Source organism: Xiphophorus hellerii, chromosome 1 (genome assembly GCF_003331165.1).
Source record: "Xiphophorus hellerii strain 12219 chromosome 1, Xiphophorus_hellerii-4.1, whole genome shotgun sequence".
In the NCBI taxonomy this organism is placed as follows: Eukaryota; Metazoa; Chordata; class Actinopteri; order Cyprinodontiformes; family Poeciliidae; genus Xiphophorus; species Xiphophorus hellerii.
The window spans coordinates 31630180-31652390 of record NC_045672.1 but is presented as its reverse complement, the minus strand read 5'-3'; the positions used below and the strand labels follow the sequence as shown (position 1 = coordinate 31652390).

The following is a 22211-nucleotide window of genomic DNA, read 5'->3' as shown; positions in this document are numbered from 1 at the left end:
TGTTTTCTGTTATATAGGAATCAAAACATAAAACTACTATCAGAGTTTTGGGCCTTCTGGTGGTCTATTGCAAATCAATCGATCAAGTTATTTGTATAGCACATTTCACCAAAAGAACTTTTCACATCATAAAACAGAAAAACAAAAAGTCATAAAAACAGAGCGATCATCAATATCATCAATAATCATCAATTTCATGTTGATCAGTGTTCCATTCATTATGGTTAAAAGCAACTTTAAACAGGTGGGTTTTAGCCTTGACTTAAAGGTACTCAGTGTTTTGGCTGTTTTGAAGTTTTCTGGAAGTTGGTTCCAGAGTTGTGATGCATAGAAGCTGAATGCTGCTTCTCCATGTTTGGTTCTGGTTCTGATCCAGAGCAGAACCAGAAACAGAAGCTGAGAGGTCTGGAAGGTTGATCCTGCAGCAGCAGATATTTGATCCGTTCAGTGATTTATAAACTACCAGCAGTAGTTTAAAGTCTGTTCTCTCAGTGAATGACTGTAGAACTGGGTGATGTAGAACTATTCATTAATATCCACTTCTAGATGTGATGTTCATGTGGATTATTGTACTCTGAGTTCTCCCAGTTCCACTTGGTCGTGGCCCCAGTGACTTCTACATAACCTGCTTGCTAAGTTCTCACATGAGCATCTAAGAGCCACTCAGTTATGGGAACATTCAGTTTGTATTTACCAGCGTTTCATTGAAGGTGAAATAACAAAAAGTCATTCATGGATATATTTGTTACTAACTACAAACACTGACAAGGGTTGCTTGCTAACAGTTTGGTGTTTGCCAGCAGAGTTCAGCTACCAGCCTAGCTCCTGTGAAATGAGAGGAATACATTGTTAATCTTAAAAACTTAATTATTTAAAGTAAGGACATGTACATATTCCTCTTTCAGCTTTTTGTTTTATTTTGGCTGAAGAAGTTTACAAAGAGAAGCAGTTGGAGAGAAAAACTGTCTTTAAGTTTGATACAACAGGAAGAAAAATAAAAAGATTTTCAAAGCTATAATCTGTGATATTACTTTATTTGTTATGTTTAATTGTAATTCAGATTATTTTCTGTCAGCTTCTTGAGGACGCTAAGATCCTTCCAGGTTTTCAACAAGATGCTGCAGATCTTCTCTCAGTTTGTTGTCTTCAGCCATCATCTGTTGGGGCAGCAGCACCAGAGTCTTCATCAGCATCCTGATGAAGAAGGCGACTTCTGCTTCTATTCTGGGCACGACTGGGGAACCTCTGGACATGATGATGATGCACAGAGGATTATTCATAAAATCAAGAAACTATGAACCCTGACAACCTCTTCAGACTGTCTTGGGAAAAGAGTGTGTTCAGTCAGAGGCTTCTTCAGATTTACTGTGATACAGACTGCTATAGGAGATCATTCCTGTCAACAGCCGTCAGCATCAAGAAGAACTGAAGAATTTGAATTAATAAGTTACAACAACATTTAATTTCCACTTGGAATCAATAAAGTATTTTTGGAGTTGGACTCAGAAGATTGGAACCTGTTTTGATTTATGCATAGATATTTGAGGCAGGTGGCTCTTGATTTAAGTGCTTGATGGGTTGAGCTGCTTTAACTCCTCTGTAAGTGTACTCTCCAAAGGATGCACTAGTTGGTGCAACTTAAAATATGTACTTTTATGTACTTGTTTTGTTAAGGGCAGTCAGTTTACATGCTTTTTGAGTTATTGATAACTAATTAGATTTTACAGTGTAGATGCTGATGGCTTTCGGCAGTAGAGATCTCTTGTAGCAGTCTGTATTACAGCGAGTCTGGAGAAGCCTCTGACCAAGACAGTCTCATGAGGAGGGCGGTCAGGGTTGTCCAAACCTGAAGAAATAATTTTTATGACATTATGGTGATTTCTATCTTTAAACTAAAAAAGAGTCAAAGGAAACAAAAACAAAGAGATAAATAAAAATAACAACTGAATTTAGCACAGAGTATTTTTTAAAGTTTAAGGAAAACAAAATTTGTATGTATTTAATTATTTACCAATTTAAGATCCTGGGTTTGTTAATCAGGCTAAAGAAGAAAGTGAATAAAGCTGCTACTGATGGCTTTTTGTTTAGAAAAGGCACAACATTCAAATGAGCAGGAACAACATCCATAAAGTTGCTGTTTGTGTTGCACCAACTTGTTGAAGCTGTTCCTGTTTTGAGAAGGATTTTAGTGAAGTGAGAGCCTGAACTCACCGTAACAAATATATTCCACCTCCAGGTACTTGTAGGTTTCATAGCAGGGATCTCCGAACACATAGTTACTGGCTTTGACTTTACACCACTGTTTCCCGTTGCATCTGTGGATTCAGATCAAAGTCAGCGATTTGCTTTTCTTAGTCCTCCTCATTCACTCATTCACATCCAGTTTGATAAACCTTCAGGAAATACTGAAGCTCTGTACCTCTCACCAACTTCCTCTGCGTATGTGAAGCATTCAGTGTTCTCTAGCTGGTCGGCCGGTCTACGAGCGCTGCACGTCTTCTTATCAGTGCGTCCGTATGTAGCACTGGTCACATAGATAGCCTGACCTTCTTCTGCCAGAGCGAAGAGGAAATGTTGGAAACCTGAATGTATTCATGGTGTAATGCTCCAGAACCGACCAGTGAAACCAGTGACCTTACCACAGTGGAGTCGAGCCACTGTTCCTTCACAGGCAACAAGGGATTTTTCCTCTGGGAGGCATGCTGCATATGAGACATTCAGATCATATTCATATCAGGACACAGAAAAGTCCAAACACCCACGAACTAAAGATAAATTCATGTTTAACAGTTTTAGATCCAATAAATGATGAACATTCAACATCAGCCTTCATGCCCAGCTTGTCTTCATACTAAAACCTGCAGCGCCACCTTGTGAACTCAAAACACCAGAAAGATTAAAGCACAAACCTCCTGATGAACTTTTTCCCTGTTAACCAAGAGAGACAGATATAAAAAATAATTACTTTTAAAAACTTTTTTGTCTTCAAAGTTTTTAGAGTTGATTGAAGATAACGTTATCATCGTTTATCTGCTGTTCATACAGACACATTTCTGTGTTTCACTGCCTGTTTCACATACAGTCAAAATAAAGACATAAAAACACAAAATGTAGATTTTTAACAAATGATTTTCTAAACAGCAAACAGAAGAGAAGATTTTCACTCACATTGATTTCCAGGATGAATCCACAAAGGAACAAAGTAAAAAGTACAAATTTCATCTGTATGAAGATAAGAAACATTCAGTTACTCTGAAATATGACTCAAAATATTAGATGATTTTCTACAACATTTTCAACAAGCTGCTGAACCAAATCATACATTTCATCCATCAATATAAACATGATGGAAACAAGTTTTCATGTCTCTGAGAATCAGAACTAGAATTTATCATAACATATATTAGAAGAACAGAATTGTAAGCAGCTTTTTTTGGGTTTGTTCAGTCAAATTTTACCTTGTTGTGATGAAGAATCAAAGCAGCAGCAGAAACCAGATTCACTAGCAGCAGTGTGCCTTCAACCAGGGAATGGAGGGTTTATAAACCTTCACTGATGATCTGACAGAGGAACAAAATGTCTTTATCCAGGCAACAATTCGTCCTGTTGAGGTTTTCTGACCAGAAGTCCAGGTTGGTGATGGGTGAGGCAGGAATGTGTCAGGTTTTATCAGATTATGGAAATATTTCAGTGCTGTGCTTAGATGATTCAAGTAACTGTAAAAATGTTCTTTAAAATTTTATAAAATTAACAGTATGAATTTATTTTTAGTATCCATGTTTTTGATTCAGTTTCACTAGCAACACTCAGGGTAAAGTGCAGCCATACTGTAAAAGCAGATTACTGGTAGGGGCCAGATGCATTCTGGGAAACGACAGGTGTAGAGCTAGTTTGGTCTCTTCACATGTCAGATATCCAGCTGGTTGGTTATCTGCTGTGCAGCAGTGTGCAGTTGTTGTTGTCCAGTTGGTTCCATGGTTATCAGCTGTTGTGATGATGTAGAGAACTCTCCGTTTGGATCAGCTGTTCTTGAACGCATCCTGTTTTCTCCATCAGGACAGTGCCAATGTGCAACAGTATACTGGGTGCAATGTACTGTTGAAATGTACATCAGTGCTTTATTGATGATCTCAGTCAGTTAAACTGTCTTGCATTACTTCCTACAAGGATCTGTTGAATGTGAAGAGGATTTAATGCAGAAAGGAATGAAATTGAAATGAGACAAAACAGAAATATAAACCAAATACAAATCCTACTATGGTCAAATAAATATTATAGCTTATAAGGTTCATTTAAACTTGGAATTCCCCTTAGATAAAGTTAGATGAGGCTAAAATATGTTCATGTTCAGACATGCTGCTGCCCAAGATAAATGTGAATTTGACTGTTGCCAAACTTTGCAGAATAACTAAGGCTGACATGTCCCACTATTGGGAGCAATTTAGTTAGGATAGTCAAAGGATTGAGAAAGATACAGATATTTGTGTTAAGTACAAACTTGTGAAAAAACCCAGAGTGAGGCATATGGAGATATGGCCAAACATAGGAGTGTATGAAATGTTGAGAACAATCCAAAGAAGCATTCTAAAAATCTGAGCTCATTTGAATGAGAGTGTGATGTTTTAGGAACTTTTTAAAGTTTGGAGGTCGGATGAAGCATTTTTTCCATTTTTGTAAATAAGCCCCACAAACCTCAGCCAACCATGACCACATTAAATATGGAAGGTAAAAACTAATGGCGTGAAAGTATATGCAACGTTTGGCAAAAATAAAAATGCTAGTTTTTGTGTGTAAACAAAAAAACATCCTAAATGTGTCACTTCTGGTTGGCGGCCATCTTGATCTGATCCAGATGACAGCAGGCAGCGTTCTCACAGACATTCAACCAACTTCCTCCACATGTTCCTTCCTGTTCAGGCTGGAAACAGTTTTTAAACTACCTTCATAGTTTGGAAGGAGTTTGTCAAAGTTTTCGTCCCCATCAGGCTGTTTGTAGCGAACAAAGCAAAACAAACTGAGCAAAATGTAAATGCAAGTCAGGTTTATTGAGGAAAGTTGAAATAGAAGCAAAAAAAGATGAAGATTGGAGAAGAAAAACAAATAAAATGCTAAGTAAACATAAAAAGGAACTGAAGACAGATGAAGCTGCACATCAGTGGATCACAACGTCTGTAGATGTTACTGATTATGATGCATTTCATCCTCAGCACAGCAGATCTGATCGTCGCTTCATTCAGTTGCAGATGGAACTGAAAACATGGAAATATTAACAATATCGTTTCAGCAGACTGCATTTTAGACATCAGAAAGTGAAATATCACCAGTTCTAAAGCTGCAACAAGGCCTCTGGAGAGTCAAGGCTGGTTTTCTGTCTTTGGTGTAAAAATTAAATATATTCTTTCTAAGTAAATGCAGAAAGACCCAGGCTAGGATTCAAACCCAGGACCTTGTTGCTGCAAGGCATTAGTGCTACTGACTGTGTTACTGAGCTGGACTGGAACATTAAAGCGGATGAGGGAAAAGTTTTAACCAGACTACAGAGTTCGGACAAAACCTGCTCCACAGGATCGCCATGGCAACCAAACTCTGAGTCTTGATATTTTATTATGGGATGCTTACGTTTTTTATTTAAAAAAGAAAGAAAGAAATTCGAGGAATCAAAAAACAGGAATAAACAAATTAATAAATAAAATAAATACATATAAAAAACAAAATATGAATGAAAATGAAAAATAAAAAATGAAACCTTGGAAATATGGATGAATTGAGAATCCTAAAAAGATTATTTCACCTAATTAATTTCCTAATTGAAAAGCTGGGTTTGTTAATCAGGTTAAAAACATGGTAAAGCTGCTACTAATGGAGTTTCTTCAAGATAAAAAAAAGGAAATTTAAATCAGCTGAATAAAACAAATGTGACATTAATGCTTTTCAATGTTGTTCTTGAATTTTAGAAATATTTTAGTGAAGTTAGACCATAAACTCACTTTAACATAGATATATCACATCCAGGTACTTGTAGGTCCCAACACAGGGATCTCCGAACACAGAGCTGCTGGCTAAGATATTGCACGTTGATTTCCCCTCGCATCTGCGGATTCACATCAAGGTCAGTTTCCTAGAAATTGTGATTTGCCATTTCTTGGATTTATTAATTAATATCCAGTTAGAAAACCCTTTAGGAAAGATTGAAGCTCTGTACCTCTGAAACACGGATTCTGCCCTCGTAGCACAATTAGTGTTCTTCGTCTGCTCTGCAGGTATCCCAACGGAGCACGTCAACCGATTGCTGCGTCCATATATAGCACTGATCACAAATATATCCTCATGCGCTGTTGGAAGACAGAAGACGAAATGTTGGAAATCTGAAAGTATTCATGGTGTAATGCTCCAGAACAACCAGTAAAACCAGTGACCTTACCACACGATAAGTGAGCCTCTGATCCCTCACATGCCACAGCAGTTCTTATTCCTCCAAATGACCTTGGTTCTGTTATATGAGAGATTCAGATCATATTAATATCAATACACTGAAAAGTTCAGCTATCCATGACCTAAAGCAATATTTATGTTTCATAATTTTAGATTAAATAATCTTGTGTTCATACTAAAACTTGCAAAACTAACTTTTCGGTTTTTGAAAACCACGTCCAGCCTGTTAAAAAAAAAAAAAAAAAAAAAAAAAAATGAATCACAAATAGAAATGGCAGGATTTTTACTTCAAGCTACTTAGAGATGTAAGCATCAAATTAAAATCTGGTTAAAATTTGAATGACAAGAAAACTATAATTGCTAAATAAAACCAGTAAAATAATGTTTTTAACAACAGATATTCAAACCACAAAGAGAAGAGAAGGTTTTCACTCACATTGATTTCCAGGACGAATCCACAAAGGAACAAAGTAAAAAGGACGAATTTCATCTGTATGAAAATAGGAAACATTCAGTTACTCTGAGATATGACTGAGAAAAACTCAATGATTTGCTGAAATATTTTCAACAATCTGCTGAACTAAATGGCACAGTTGAATTAATAAATATGAACATAAAGTTTTTTGCAAGACTTAATCTTACTATTAATTTTCCAGTTTTAAGTCAAATCTTACCTTGTTGTGATGAAGAATCCAAGCAGCAGCAGCAGCAGCAGGACTCACTAGCAGCAGTGTGCCTTCAACCAGGGAATGGAGGGTTTATAAACCTTCACTGATGATCTGACAGAGGAACAAAATGTCTTTATCCAGGCAACAATTCAGCCTGTTGAGTTTTTCTGAGCAGAAGTTCAGGTTGGTGATGGGTGTGTCACACCTGAAGCCTTTTCTCCTCATTCCTGTTGATAAATCACTGATCATCTCTTTATAGCCCCCAGCCAGGCTAGCAGGTACACCAGACTGAAAATGTTGGGATGGAAAAACCCAGTTGGGTTTTAGTTACTGGCTGCAGCAGCCAGGTGGGATTTTCTGTTAACAAAGATTCTTGGCCTTGATGTGGATCGTGATTCTGTCAGCCGTCTCCATCTGCTCTCTGGTTTTATACAGGAATCATAAACCATTAATGTCTTTATCTGCTCTATGAAATCCCAGTTATTTTACTCTTGGATGAGTTCAATATTTAAAACCTTACTAATATCTCTGGAAACATGTTGGAGCTAACGATTCCTTCTGAATTTGCTTTTTCTCAGTTTTGTCAGATTGTGGACAAATTTCAGTGTCATGCAAAGTTGATTCCAGTAACTACAAAATGCTGTTTTAAATGATGAATTAATTTCAATCCTCTCTATAGATTTTGTTGAAATATAGCTTTATTTATCATGCCATGATGTAAATACATTTAGGAAGAGAGAAGAAATAAATCTTTGCTATTTGAGTCTGGAAATGGTCACTAAGTCGTTTCTAAGGCCTTGGGATTCTGGAAAAGCACAGAGAGAAAATTATCTGTAAATGTGATGTGGATGTTTCTGCACCAGAGTCTGTGCTGCTTTGTCTGGGACTGGAGGTTCATGTTTATGTTTATGAATATTTATGTTGAATGAGATCCCCATAAGCATCAGCAACATGCTATAAACTACAAACGGATTAAGATTTAGGCATAAATATCTTGTATGAATGGTGTGATATCTAATGATAAGAGCTTCTTCTCAAAGATAAAATGTTTAAAGCAAACATTTCAGGGAGAATAAGAACAGTTTTGTTTAGCAACAGCATGAAATCCAACCGGTTTTTCCAAACTAACACCTTAAGCCTGACGTTAACATACTGACAACCAGGAAACAGCAAAAGGTTAAATAAGCTCTAATAATCAGAAATGTGAAGAAGTAGCTTCAGGATTGACCTCCTTCTGACCCCAGCCCTTCCCCTTACTCACTCTGGTCACAATTAAAGTGGACCTGGCCGTTCTGCACGTTATTTTAAAGATTCCTTGGAGTTTTTCTTCAACTACTTGAGCTCCTCAGTGAAGTAAAGGCTCTTGAACAATGCAAAGCCATTTACACACTCCATTAACACAAGGAGCACAATCCTGAGTTACTGCCGTAAGCAAAACTAACATGTGAGTCTTTTCTTTACTTTTCAGAAATAAGATTTAAATACCCAGATTTGTTTGTCCTCTGGAGTTTTTCTTATGTTAATAATGCAGCAGCCCAGGAGCGAACTGTGGAGAGAAAAAGGCCTGGGAGATCCTGACAGACCGGCCTGTGTGTGTGTGTGTGTGTGTCTGTGTGTGTGTGTGTTTCATTGACAGACCAAGCATTCAGTCACCATCACATACCTTACTGTTACACAAAATCAGCATTTACCTCATGGGGACCAAGAGATGTCCCCACAATGTAGAGGGACGAAAGGTTCCCATGAACACATAAAACCTGGTTCACACACACACACACACACACACGCAACCATGTGTGTGAGCAGCAGGTATTTGATGCATTGTGGGACCATTTTCCTGACACATATTACATTGTGGAGACACTGCCCCTTGTGGGGACCAGGACTTGGCCCCCACAAGGGGAAATTGTGTTTTTGGGTTAGAGTTAGGTTTAGGACTAGGATGTGTATTGAGTTTTGGTTAGGGTTGGGTTGTAGAAATTAATCAAAGTCAATGGAAAGTCCCTGCAAAGATAGAGAGACAAACATATGTGTGTGTGTGCATGTGTGGGCATGTATTTGTGTGTGTGTGCGTGCGCATGTGTGGGTGCGGTGGGCGTGTGGGTGTGCGCATGTGTGGGTTTTCTGTTATATAGGAATCAAAACATAAAACTACTATCAGAGTTTTGGGCCTTCTGGTGGTCTATTGCAAATCAATCGATCAAGCTTATTTGTATAGCACATTTCACCAAAAGAACTTTTCACATCATAAAACAGAAAAACAAAAAGTCATAAAAACAGAGCGATCATCAATATCATCAATAATCATCAATTTCATGTTGATCAGTGTTCCATTCATTATGGTTAAAAGCAACTTTAAACAGGTGGGTTTTAGCCTTGACTTAAAGGTACTCAGTGTTTTGGCTGTTTTGAAGTTTTCTGGAAGTTGGTTCCAGAGTTGTGATGCATAGAAGCTGAATGCTGCTTCTCCATGTTTGGTTCTGGTTCTGATCCAGAGCAGAACCAGAAACAGAAGCTGAGAGGTCTGGAAGGTTGATCCTGCAGCAGCAGATATTTGATCCGTTCAGTGATTTATAAACTACCAGCAGTAGTTTAAAGTCTGTTCTCTCAGTGAATGACTGTAGAACTGGGTGATGTAGAACTATTCATTAATATCCACTTCTAGATGTGATGTTCATGTGGATTATTGTACTCTGAGTTCTCCCAGTTCCACTTGGTCGTGGCCCCAGTGACTTCTACATAACCTGCTTGCTAAGTTCTCACATGAGCATCTAAGAGCCACTCAGTTATGGGAACATTCAGTTTGTATTTACCAGCGTTTCATTGAAGGTGAAATAACAAAAAGTCATTCATGGATATATTTGTTACTAACTACAAACACTGACAAGGGTTGCTTGCTAACAGTTTGGTGTTTGCCAGCAGAGTTCAGCTACCAGCCTAGCTCCTGTGAAATGAGAGGAATACATTGTTAATCTTAAAAACTTAATTATTTAAAGTAAGGACATGTACATATTCCTCTTTCAGCTTTTTGTTTTATTTTGGCTGAAGAAGTTTACAAAGAGAAGCAGTTGGAGAGAAAAACTGTCTTTAAGTTTGATACAACAGGAAGAAAAATAAAAAGATTTTCAAAGCTATAATCTGTGATATTACTTTATTTGTTATGTTTAATTGTAATTCAGATTATTTTCTGTCAGCTTCTTGAGGACGCTAAGATCCTTCCAGGTTTTCAACAAGATGCTGCAGATCTTCTCTCAGTTTGTTGTCTTCAGCCATCATCTGTTGGGGCAGCAGCACCAGAGTCTTCATCAGCATCCTGATGAAGAAGGCGACTTCTGCTTCTATTCTGGGCACGACTGGGGAACCTCTGGACATGATGATGATGCACAGAGGATTATTCATAAAATCAAGAAACTATGAACCCTGACAACCTCTTCAGACTGTCTTGGGAAAAGAGTGTGTTCAGTCAGAGGCTTCTTCAGATTTACTGTGATACAGACTGCTATAGGAGATCATTCCTGTCAACAGCCATCAGCATCAAGAAGAACTGAAGAATTTGAATTAATAAGTTACAACAACATTTAATTTCCACTTGGAATCAATAAAGTATTTTTGGAGTTGGACTCAGAAGATTGGAACCTGTTTTGATTTATGCATAGATATTTGAGGCAGGTGGCTCTTGATTTAAGTGCTTGATGGGTTGAGCTGCTTTAACTCCTCTGTAAGTGTACTCTCCAAAGGATGCACTAGTTGGTGCAACTTAAAATATGTACTTTTATGTACTTGTTTTGTTAAGGGCAGTCAGTTTACATGCTTTTTGAGTTATTGATAACTAATTAGATTTTACAGTGTAGATGCTGATGGCTTTCGGCAGTAGAGATCTCTTGTAGCAGTCTGTATTACAGCGAGTCTGGAGAAGCCTCTGACCAAGACAGTCTCATGAGGAGGGCGGTCAGGGTTGTCCAAACTTGAAGAAATAATTTTTATGACATTATGGTGATTTCTATCTTTAAAGTAAAAAAGAGTCAAAGGAAACAAAAACAAAGAGATAAATAAAAATAACAACTGAATTTAGCACAGAGTATTTTTTAAAGTTTAAGGAAAGCAAAATTTGTATGTATTTAATTATTTACCAATTTAAGATCCTGGATTTGTTAATCAGGCTAAAGAAGAATGTGAATAAAGCTGCTACTGATGGCTTTTTGTTTAGAAAAGGCACAACATTCAAATGAGCAGGAACAACATCCATAAAGTTGCTGTTTGTGTTGCACCAACTTGTTGAAGCTGTTCCTGTTTTGAGAAGGATTTTAGTGAAGTGAGAGCCTGAACTCACCGTAACAAATATATTCCACCTCCAGGTACTTGTAGGTTTCATAGCAGGGATCTCCGAACACATAGTTACTGGCTTTGACTTTACACCACTGTTTCCCGTTGCATCTGTGGATTCAGATCAAAGTCAGCGATTTGCTTTTCTTAGTCCTCCTCATTCACTCATTCACATCCAGTTTGATAAACCTTCAGGAAATACTGAAGCTCTGTACCTCTCACCAACTTCCTCTGCGTATGTGAAGCATTCAGTGTTCTCTAGCTGGTCGGCCAGGTCTACGAGCGCTGCACGTCTTCTTATCAGTGCGTCCGTATGTAGCACTGGTCACATAGATAGCCTGACCTTCTTCTGCCAGAGCGAAGAGGAAATGTTGGAAACCTGAATGTATTCATGGTGTAATGCTCCAGAACCGACCAGTGAAACCAGTGACCTTACCACAGTGGAGTCGAGCCACTGTTCCTTCACAGGCAACAAGGGATTTTTCCTCTGGGAGGCATGCTGCATATGAGACATTCAGATCATATTCATATCAGGACACAGAAAAGTCCAAACACCCACGAACTAAAGATAAATTCATGTTTAACAGTTTTAGATCCAATAAATGATGAACATTCAACATCAGCCTTCATGCCCAGCTTGTCTTCATACTAAAACCTGCAGCGCCACCTTGTGAACTCAAAACACCAGAAAGATTAAAGCACAAACCTCCTGATGAACTTTTTCCCTGTTAACCAAGAGAGACAGATATAAAAAATAATTACTTTTAAAAACTTTTTTGTCTTCAAAGTTTTTAGAGTTGATTGAAGATAACGTTATCATCGTTTATCTGCTGTTCATACAGACACATTTCTGTGTTTCACTGCCTGTTTCACATACAGTCAAAATAAAGACATAAAAACACAAAATGTAGATTTTTAACAAATGATTTTCTAAACAGCAAACAGAAGAGAAGATTTTCACTCACATTGATTTCCAGGATGAATCCACAAAGGAACAAAGTAAAAAGTACAAATTTCATCTGTATGAAGATAAGAAACATTCAGTTACTCTGAAATATGACTCAAAATATTAGATGATTTTCTACAACATTTTCAACAAGCTGCTGAACCAAATCATACATTTCATTCATCAATATAAACATGATGGAAACAAGTTTTCATGTCTCTGAGAATCAGAACTAGAATTTATCATAACATATATTAGAAGAACAGAATTGTAAGCAGCTTTTTTTGGGTTTGTTCAGTCAAATTTTACCTTGTTGTGATGAAGAATCAAAGCAGCAGCAGAAACCAGATTCACTAGCAGCAGTGTGCCTTCAACCAGGGAATGGAGGGTTTATAAATCTTCACTGATGATCTGACAGAGGAACAAAATGTCTTTATCCAGGCAACAATTCGTCCTGTTGAGGTTTTCTGACCAGAAGTCCAGGTTGGTGATGTGTGAGGCAGGAATGTGTCAGGTTTTATCAGATTATGGAAATATTTCAGTGCTGTGCTTAGATGATTCAAGTAACTGTAAAAATGTTCTTTAAAATTTTATAAATTTAACAGTATGAATTTATTTTTAGTATCCATGTTTTTGATTCAGTTTCACTAGCAACACTCAGGGTAAAGTGCAGCCATACTGTAAAAGCAGATTACTGGTAGGGGCCAGATGCATTCTGGGAAACGACAGGTGTAGAGCTAGTTTGGTCTCTTCACATGTCAGATATCCAGCTGGTTGGTTATCTGCTGTGCAGCAGTGTGCAGTTGTTGTTGTCCAGTTGGTTCCATGGTTATCAGCTGTTGTGATGATGTAGAGAACTCTCCGTTTGGATCAGCTGTTCTTGAACGCATCCTGTTTTCTCCATCAGGACAGTGCCAATGTGCAACAGTATACTGGGTGCAATGTACTGTTGAAATGTACATCAGTGCTTTATTGATGATCTCAGTCAGTTAAACTGTCTTGCATTACTTCCTACAAGGATCTGTTGAATGTGAAGAGGATTTAATGCAGAAAGGAATGAAATTGAAATGAGACAAAACAGAAATATAAACCAAATACAAATCCTACTATGGTCAAATAAATATTATAGCTTATAAGGTTCATTTAAACTTGGAATTCCCCTTAGATAAAGTTAGATGAGGCTAAAATATGTTCATGTTCAGACATGCTGCTGCCCAAGATAAATGTGAATTTGACTGTTGCCAAACTTTGCAGAATAACTAAGGCTGACATGTCCCACTATTGGGAGCAATTTAGTTAGGATAGTCAAAGGATTGAGAAAGATACAGATATTTGTGTTAAGTACAAACTTGTGAAAAAACCCAGAGTGAGGCATATGGAGATATGGCCATACATGGAGTGTATGAAATGTTGAGAACAATCCAAAGAAGCATTCTAAAAATCTGAGCTCATTTGAATGAGAGTGTGATGTTTTAGGAACTTTTTAAAGTTTGGAGGTCGGATGAAGCATTTTTTCATTTTTGTAAATAAGCCCCACAAACCTCAGCCAACCATGACCACATTAAATATGGAAGGTAAAACTAATGGCGTGAAAGTATATGCAACGTTTGGCAAAAATAAAAATGCTAGTTTTTGTGTGTAAACAAAAAAACATCCTAAATGTGTCACTTCTGGTTGGCGGCCATCTTGATCTGATCCAGATGACAGCAGGCAGCGTTCTCACAGACATTCAACCAACTTCCTCCACATGTTCCTTCCTGTTCAGGCTGGAAACAGTTTTTAAACTACCTTCATAGTTTGGAAGGAGTTTGTCAAAGTTTTCGTCCCCATCAGGCTGTTTGTAGCGAACAAAGCAAAACAAACTGAGCAAAATGTAAATGCAAGTCAGGTTTATTGAGGAAAGTTGAAATAGAAGCAAAAAAAGATGAAGATTGGAGAAGAAAAACAAATAAAATGCTAAGTAAACATAAAAAGAAACTGAAGACAGATGAAGCTGCACATCAGTGGATCACAACGTCTGTAGATGTTACTGATTATGATGCATTTCATCCTCAGCACAGCAGATCTGATCGTCGCTTCATTCAGTTGCAGATGGAACTGAAAACATGGAAATATTAACAATATCGTTTCAGCAGAATGCATTTTAGACATCAGAAAGTGAAATATCACCAGTTCTAAAGCTGCAACAAGGCCTCTGGAGAGTCAAGGCTGGTTTTCTGTCTTTGATGTAAAAATTAAATATATTCTTTCTAAGTAAATGCAGAAAGACCTAGGCTAGGATTCAAACCCAGGACCTTGTTGCTGCAAGGCATTAGTGCTACTGACTGTGTTACTGAGCTGGACTGGAACATTAAAGCGGATGAGGGAAAAGTTTTAACCAGACTACAGAGTTCGGACAAAACCTGCTCCACAGGATCGCCATGGCAACCAAACTCTGAGTCTTGATATTTTATTATGGGGTGCTTACGTTTTTTATTTAAAAAAGAAAGAAAGAAATTCGAGGAATCAAAAAACAGGAATAAACAAATTAATAAATAAAATAAATACATATAAAAAACAAAATATGAATGAAAATGAAAAATAAAAAATGAAACCTTGGAAATATGGATGAATTGAGAATCTTAAAAAGATTATTTCACCTAATTAATTTCCTAATTGAAAAGCTGGGTTTGTTAATCAGGTTAAAAACATGGTAAAGCTGCTACTAATGGAGTTTCTTCAAGATAAAAAAAAGGAAATTTAAATCAGCTGAATAAAACAAATGTGACATTAATGCTTTTCAATGTTGTTCTTGAATTTTAGAAATATTTTAGTGAAGTTAGACCATAAACTCACTTTAACATAGATATATCACATCCAGGTACTTGTAGGTCCCAACACAGGGATCTCCGAGCACAGAGCTGCTGGCTAAGATATTGCACTTTGAGTTCCCCTCGCATCTGCGGATTCACATCAAGGTCAGTTTCCTAGAAATTGTGATTTGCCATTTCTTGGATTTATTAATTAATATCCAGTTAGAAAACCCTTTAGGAAAGATTGAAGCTCTGTACTTCTGAAACACGGATTCTGCCCTCGTAGCACAATTAGTGTTCTTCGTCTGCTCTGCAGGTATCCCAACGGAGCACGTCATCCGATTGCTGCGTCCATATATAGCACTGATCACAAATATATCCTCATGCGCTGTTGGAAGACAGAAGACGAAATGTTGGAAATCTGAAAGTATTCATGGTGTAATGCTCCAGAACAACCAGTAAAACCAGTGACCTTACCACACGATAAGTGAGCCTCTGATCCCTCACATGCCACAGCAGTTCTTATTCCTCCAAATGACCTTGGTTCTGTTATATGAGAGATTCAGATCATATTAATATCAATACACTGAAAAGTTCAGCTATCCATGACCTAAAGCAAAATTTATGTTTCATAATTTTAGATTAAATAATCTTGTGTTCATACTAAAACTTGCAAAACTAACTTTTCGGTTTTTGAAAACCACGTCCAGCCTGTTAAAAAAAAACAACAACAAAATGAATCACAAATAGAAATGGCAGGATTTTTACTTCAAGCTCCTTGGAGATGTAAGCATCAAATTAAAATCTGGTTAAGAACTGAATGACAAGAAAACTATAATTGCTAAATAAAACCAGTAAAATAATGTTTTTAACAACAGATATTCAAACCACAAAGAGAAGAGAAGGTTTTCACTCACATTGATTTCCAGGACGAATCCACAAAGGAACAAAGTAAAAAGGACGAATTTCATCTGTATGAAAATAGGAAACATTCAGTTACTCTGAGATATGACTGAGAAAAACTCAATGATTTGCTGAAATATTTTCAACAATCTGCTGAACTAAATGGCACAGTTGAATTAATAAATATGAACATAAAGTTTTTTGCAAGACTTAATCTTACTATTAATTTTCCAGTTTTAAGTCAAATCTTACCTTGTTGTGATGAAGAATCCAAGCAGCAGCAGCAGCAGCAGGACTCACTAGCAGCAGTGTGCCTTCAACCAGGGAATGGAGGGTTTATAAACCTTCACTGATGATCTGACAGAGGAACAAAATGTCTTTATCCAGGCAACAATTCAGCCTGTTGAGTTTTTCTGAGCAGAAGTTCAGGTTGGTGATGGGTGTGTCACACCTGAAGCCTTTTCTCCTCATTCCTGTTGATAAATCACTGATCATCTCTTTATAGCCCCCAGCCAGGCTAGCAGGTACACCAGACTGAAAATGTTGGGATGGAAAAACCCAGTTGGGTTTTAGTTACTGGCTGCAGCAGCCAGGTGGGATTTTCTGTTAACAAAGATTCTTGGCCTTGATGTGGATCGTGATTCTGTCAGCCGTCTCCATCTGCTCTCTGGTTTTATACAGGAATCATAAACCATTAATGTCTTTATCTGCTCTATGAAATCCCAGTTATTTTACTCTTGGATGAGTTCAATATTTAAAACCTTACTAATATCTCTGGAAACATGTTGGAGCTAACGATTCCTTCTGAATTTGCTTTTTCTCAGTTTTGTCAGATTGTGGACAAATTTCAGTGTCATGCAAAGTTGATTCCAGTAACTACAAAATGCTGTTTTAAATGATGAATTAATTTCAATCCTCTCTATAGATTTTGTTGAAATATAGCTTTATTTATCATGCCATGATGTAAATACATTTAGGAAGAGAGAAGAAATAAATCTTTGCTATTTGAGTCTGGAAATGGTCACCAAGTCGTTTCTAAGGCCTTGGGATTCTGGAAAAGCACAGAGAGAAAATTATCTGTAAATGTGATGTGGATGTTTCTGCACCAGAGTCTGTGCTGCTTTGTCTGGGACTGGAGGCTCATGTTTATGTTTATGAATATTTATGTTGAATGAGATCCCCATAAGCATCAGCAACATGCTATAAACTACAAACGGATTAAGATTTAGGCATAAATATCTTGTATGAATGGTGTGATATCTAATGATAAGAGCTTCTTCTCAAAGATAAAATGTTTAAAGCAAACATTTCAGGGAGAATAAGAACAGTTTTGTTTAGCAACAGCATGAAATCCAACCGGTTTTTCCAAACTAACACCTTAAGCCTGACGTTAACATACTGACAACCAGGAAACAGCAAAAGGTTAAATAAGCTCTAATAATCAGAAATGTGAAGAAGTAGCTTCAGGATTGACCTCCTTCTGACCCCAGCCCTTCCCCTTACTCACTCTGGTCACAATTAAAGTGGACCTGGCCGTTCTGCACGTTATTTTAAAGATTCCTTGGAGTTTTTCTTCAACTACTTGAGCTCCTCAGTGAAGTAAAGGCTCTTGAACAATGCAAAGCCATTTACACACTCCATTAACACAAGGAGCACAATCCTGAGTTACTGCCGTAAGCAAAACTAACATGTGAGTCTTTTCTTTACTTTTCAGAAATAAGATTTAAATACCCAGATTTGTTTGTCCTCTGGAGTTTTTCTTATGTTAATAATGCAGCAGCCCAGGAGCGAACTGTGGAGAGAAAAAGGCCTGGGAGATCCTGACAGACCGGCCTGTGTGTGTGTGTGTGTGGGCGTGTGTGTGGGTGTGTCTGTGTGTGTGTGTGTTTCATTGACAGACCAAGCATTCAGTCACCATCACATACCTTACTGTTACACAAAATCAGCATTTTACCTCATGGGGACCAAGAGATGTCCCCACAATGTAGAGGGACGAAAGGTTCCCATGAACACATAAAAACCTGGTTCACACACACACACACACACACACGCAACCATGTGTGTGAGCAGCAGGTATTTGATGCATTGTGGGACCATTTTCCTGACACATATTACATTGTGGAGACACTGCCCCTTGTGGGGACCAGGACTTGGCCCCCACAAGGGGAAATTGTGTTTTTGGGTTAAGAGTTAGGTTTAGGACTAGGATGTGTATTGAGTTTTGGTTAGGGTTGGGTTGTAGAAATTAATCAAAGTCAATGGAAAGTCCCTGCAAAGATAGAGAGACAAACATATGTGTGTGTGTGCATGTGTGGGCATGTATTTGTGTGTGTGTGCGTGCGCATGTGTGGGTGCGGTGGGCGTGTGGGTGTGCGCATGTGTGGGTTTTCTGTTATATAGGAATCAAAACATAAAACTACTATCAGAGTTTTGGGCCTTCTGGTGGTCTATTGCAAATCAATCGATCAAGCTTATTTGTATAGCACATTTCACCAAAAGAACTTTTCACATCATAAAACAGAAAAACAAAAAGTCATAAAAACAGAGCGATCATCAATATCATCAATAATCATCAATTTCATGTTGATCAGTGTTCCATTCATTATGGTTAAAAGCAACTTTAAACAGGTGGGTTTTAGCCTTGACTTAAAGGTACTCAGTGTTTTGGCTGTTTTGAAGTTTTCTGGAAGTTGGTTCCAGAGTTGTGATGCATAGAAGCTGAATGCTGCTTCTCCATGTTTGGTTCTGGTTCTGATCCAGAGCAGAACCAGAAACAGAAGCTGAGAGGTCTGGAAGGTTGATCCTGCAGCAGCAGATATTTGATCCGTTCAGTGATTTATAAACTACCAGCAGTAGTTTAAAGTCTGTTCTCTCAGTGAATGACTGTAGAACTGGGTGATGTAGAACTATTCATTAATATCCACTTCTAGATGTGATGTTCATGTGGATTATTGTACTCTGAGTTCTCCCAGTTCCACTTGGTCGTGGCCCCAGTGACTTCTACATAACCTGCTTGCTAAGTTCTCACATGAGCATCTAAGAGCCACTCAGTTATGGGAACATTCAGTTTGTATTTACCAGCGTTTCATTGAAGGTGAAATAACAAAAAGTCATTCATGGATATATTTGTTACTAACTACAAACACTGACAAGGGTTGCTTGCTAACAGTTTGGTGTTTGCCAGCAGAGTTCAGCTACCAGCCTAGCTCCTGTGAAATGAGAGGAATACATTGTTAATCTTAAAAACTTAATTATTTAAAGTAAGGACATGTACATATTCCTCTTTCAGCTTTTTGTTTTATTTTGGCTGAAGAAGTTTACAAAGAGAAGCAGTTGGAGAGAAAAACTGTCTTTAAGTTTGATACAACAGGAAGAAAAATAAAAAGATTTTCAAAGCTATAATCTGTGATATTACTTTATTTGTTATGTTTAATTGTAATTCAGATTATTTTCTGTCAGCTTCTTGAGGACGCTAAGATCCTTCCAGGTTTTCAACAAGATGCTGCAGATCTTCTCTCAGTTTGTTGTCTTCAGCCATCATCTGTTGGGGCAGCAGCACCAGAGTCTTCATCAGCATCCTGATGAAGAAGGCGACTTCTGCTTCTATTCTGGGCACGACTGGGGAACCTCTGGACATGATGATGATGCACAGAGGATTATTCATAAAATCAAGAAACTATGAACCCTGACAACCTCTTCAGACTGTCTTGGGAAAAGAGTGTGTTCAGTCAGAGGCTTCTTCAGATTTACTGTGATACAGACTGCTATAGGAGATCATTCCTGTCAACAGCCATCAGCATCAAGAAGAACTGAAGAATTTGAATTAATAAGTTACAACAACATTTAATTTCCACTTGGAATCAATAAAGTATTTTTGGAGTTGGACTCAGAAGATTGGAACCTGTTTTGATTTATGCATAGATATTTGAGGCAGGTGGCTCTTGATTTAAGTGCTTGATGGGTTGAGCTGCTTTAACTCATCTGTAAGTGTACTCTCCAAAGGATGCACTAGTTGGTGCAACTTAAAATATGTACTTTTATGTACTTGTTTTGTTAAGGGCAGTCAGTTTACATGCTTTTTGAGTTATTGATAACTAATTAGATTTTACAGTGTAGATGCTGATGGCTTTCGGCAGTAGAGATCTCTTGTAGCAGTCTGTATTACAGCGAGTCTGGAGAAGCCTCTGACCAAGACAGTCTCATGAGGAGGGCGGTCAGGGTTGTCCAAACCTGAAGAAATAATTTTTATGACATTATGGTGATTTCTATCTTTAAAGTAAAAAAGAGTCAAAGGAAACAAAAACAAAGAGATAAATAAAAATAACAACTGAATTTAGCACAGAGTATTTTTTAAAGTTTAAGGAAAGCAAAATTTGTATGTATTTAATTATTTACCAATTTAAGATCCTGGATTTGTTAATCAGGCTAAAGAAGAATGTGAATAAAGCTGCTACTGATGGCTGTTTGTTTAGAAAAGGCACAACATTCAAATGAGCAGGAACAACATCCATAAAGTTGCTGTTTGTGTTGCACCAACTTGTTGAAGCTGTTCCTGTTTTGAGAAGGATTTTAGTGAAGTGAGAGCCTGAACTCACCGTAACAAATATATTCCACCTCCAGGTACTTGTAGGTTCCATAGCAGGGATCTCCGAACACATAGTTACTGGCTTTGACTTTACACCACTGTTTCCCGTTGCATCTGTGGATTCAGATCAAAGTCAGCGATTTGCTTTTCTTAGTCCTCCTCATTCACTCATTCACATCCAGTTTGATAAACCTTCAGGAAATACTGAAGCTCTGTACCTCTCACCAACTTCCTCTGCGTATGTGAAGCATTCAGTGTTCTCTAGCTGGTCGGCCAGTCTACGAGCGCTGCACGTCTTCTTATCAGTGCGTCCGTATGTAGCACTGGTCACATAGATAGCCTGACCTTCTTCTGCCAGAGCGAAGAGGAAATGTTGGAAACCTGAATGTATTCATGGTGTAATGCTCCAGAACCGACCAGTGAAACCAGTGACCTTACCACAGTGGAGTCGAGCCACTGTTCCTTCACAGGCAACAAGGGATTTTTCCTCTGGGAGGCATGCTGCATATGAGACATTCAGATCATATTCATATCAGGACACAGAAAAGTCCAAACACCCACGAACTAAAGATAAATTCATGTTTAACAGTTTTAGATCCAATAAATGATGAACATTCAACATCAGCCTTCATGCCCAGCTTGTCTTCATACTAAAACCTGCAGCGCCACCTTGTGAACTCAAAACACCAGAAAGATTAAAGCACAAACCTCCTGATGAACTTTTTCCCTGTTAACCAAGAGAGACAGATATAAAAAATAATTACTTTTAAAAACTTTTTTGTCTTCAAAGTTTTTAGAGTTGATTGAAGATAACGTTATCATCGTTTATCTGCTGTTCATACAGACACATTTCTGTGTTTCACTGCCTGTTTCACATACAGTCAAAATAAAGACATAAAAACACAAAATGTAGATTTTTAACAAATGATTTTCTAAACAGCAAACAGAAGAGAAGATTTTCACTCACATTGATTTCCAGGATGAATCCACAAAGGAACAAAGTAAAAAGTACAAATTTCATCTGTATGAAGATAAGAAACATTCAGTTACTCTGAAATATGACTCAAAATATTAGATGATTTTCTACAACATTTTCAACAAGCTGCTGAACCAAATCATACATTTCATCCATCAATATAAACATGATGGAAACAAGTTTTCATGTCTCTGAGAATCAGAACTAGAATTTATCATAACATATATTAGAAGAACAGAATTGTAAGCAGCTTTTTTTGGGTTTGTTCAGTCAAATTTTACCTTGTTGTGATGAAGAAGCAAAGCAGCAGCAGAAACCAGATTCACTAGCAGCAGTGTGCCTTCAACCAGGGAATGGAGGGTTTATAAATCTTCACTGATGATCTGACAGAGGAACAAAATGTCTTTATCCAGGCAACAATTCGTCCTGTTGAGGTTTTCTGACCAGAAGTCCAGGTTGGTGATGTGTGAGGCAGGAATGTGTCAGGTTTTATCAGATTATGGAAATATTTCAGTGCTGTGCTTAGATGATTCAAGTAACTGTAAAAATGTTCTTTAAAATTTTATAAATTTAACAGTATGAATTT

The 22211-nt window shown here is 37.7% G+C and overlaps 2 protein-coding genes and 2 long non-coding RNA genes across 4 annotated transcripts; all 4 read right to left on the bottom strand.

Annotated features, from left to right (window-relative positions):
• Window positions 1-893: 893 nt before the first annotated feature.
• Window positions 894-2931, bottom strand: LOC116720653 (L-rhamnose-binding lectin SML-like; the record flags this gene model as incomplete). The annotated part of the gene is made up of 5 exons (XM_032564035.1): window positions 894-1245; window positions 2212-2315; window positions 2420-2552; window positions 2640-2702; window positions 2910-2931. Coding segments are annotated over 5 exons (348 nt in total), but the record flags the coding sequence as incomplete, so codon positions are not given.
• A 2093-nt stretch (window positions 2932-5024) lies between these two features.
• Window positions 5025-7261, bottom strand: LOC116722615 (uncharacterized). Its single transcript, XR_004339798.1, has 7 exons — window positions 7107-7261; window positions 6869-6922; window positions 6628-6655; window positions 6422-6490; window positions 6203-6332; window positions 5988-6091; window positions 5025-5249 (listed from the first exon to the last, which is right to left on the bottom strand). It is a non-coding gene; the product is annotated as an uncharacterized LOC116722615 (long non-coding RNA).
• Window positions 7262-10112: 2851 nt separating this feature from the next.
• On the bottom strand, window positions 10113-21379 carry LOC116720644 (L-rhamnose-binding lectin CSL3-like; the record flags this gene model as incomplete). Its single annotated transcript, XM_032564024.1, has 7 exons — window positions 10113-10464; window positions 11431-11534; window positions 11639-11699; window positions 20660-20763; window positions 20868-21000; window positions 21088-21150; window positions 21358-21379. Coding segments are annotated over 7 exons (513 nt in total), but the record flags the coding sequence as incomplete, so codon positions are not given.
• LOC116722628 (uncharacterized) lies at window positions 14242-15531 on the bottom strand. The gene is made up of 3 exons (XR_004339802.1): window positions 15420-15531; window positions 15205-15308; window positions 14242-14466 (listed from the first exon to the last, which is right to left on the bottom strand). It is a non-coding gene; the product is annotated as an uncharacterized LOC116722628 (long non-coding RNA).
• Window positions 21380-22211: the final 832 nt, after the last annotated feature.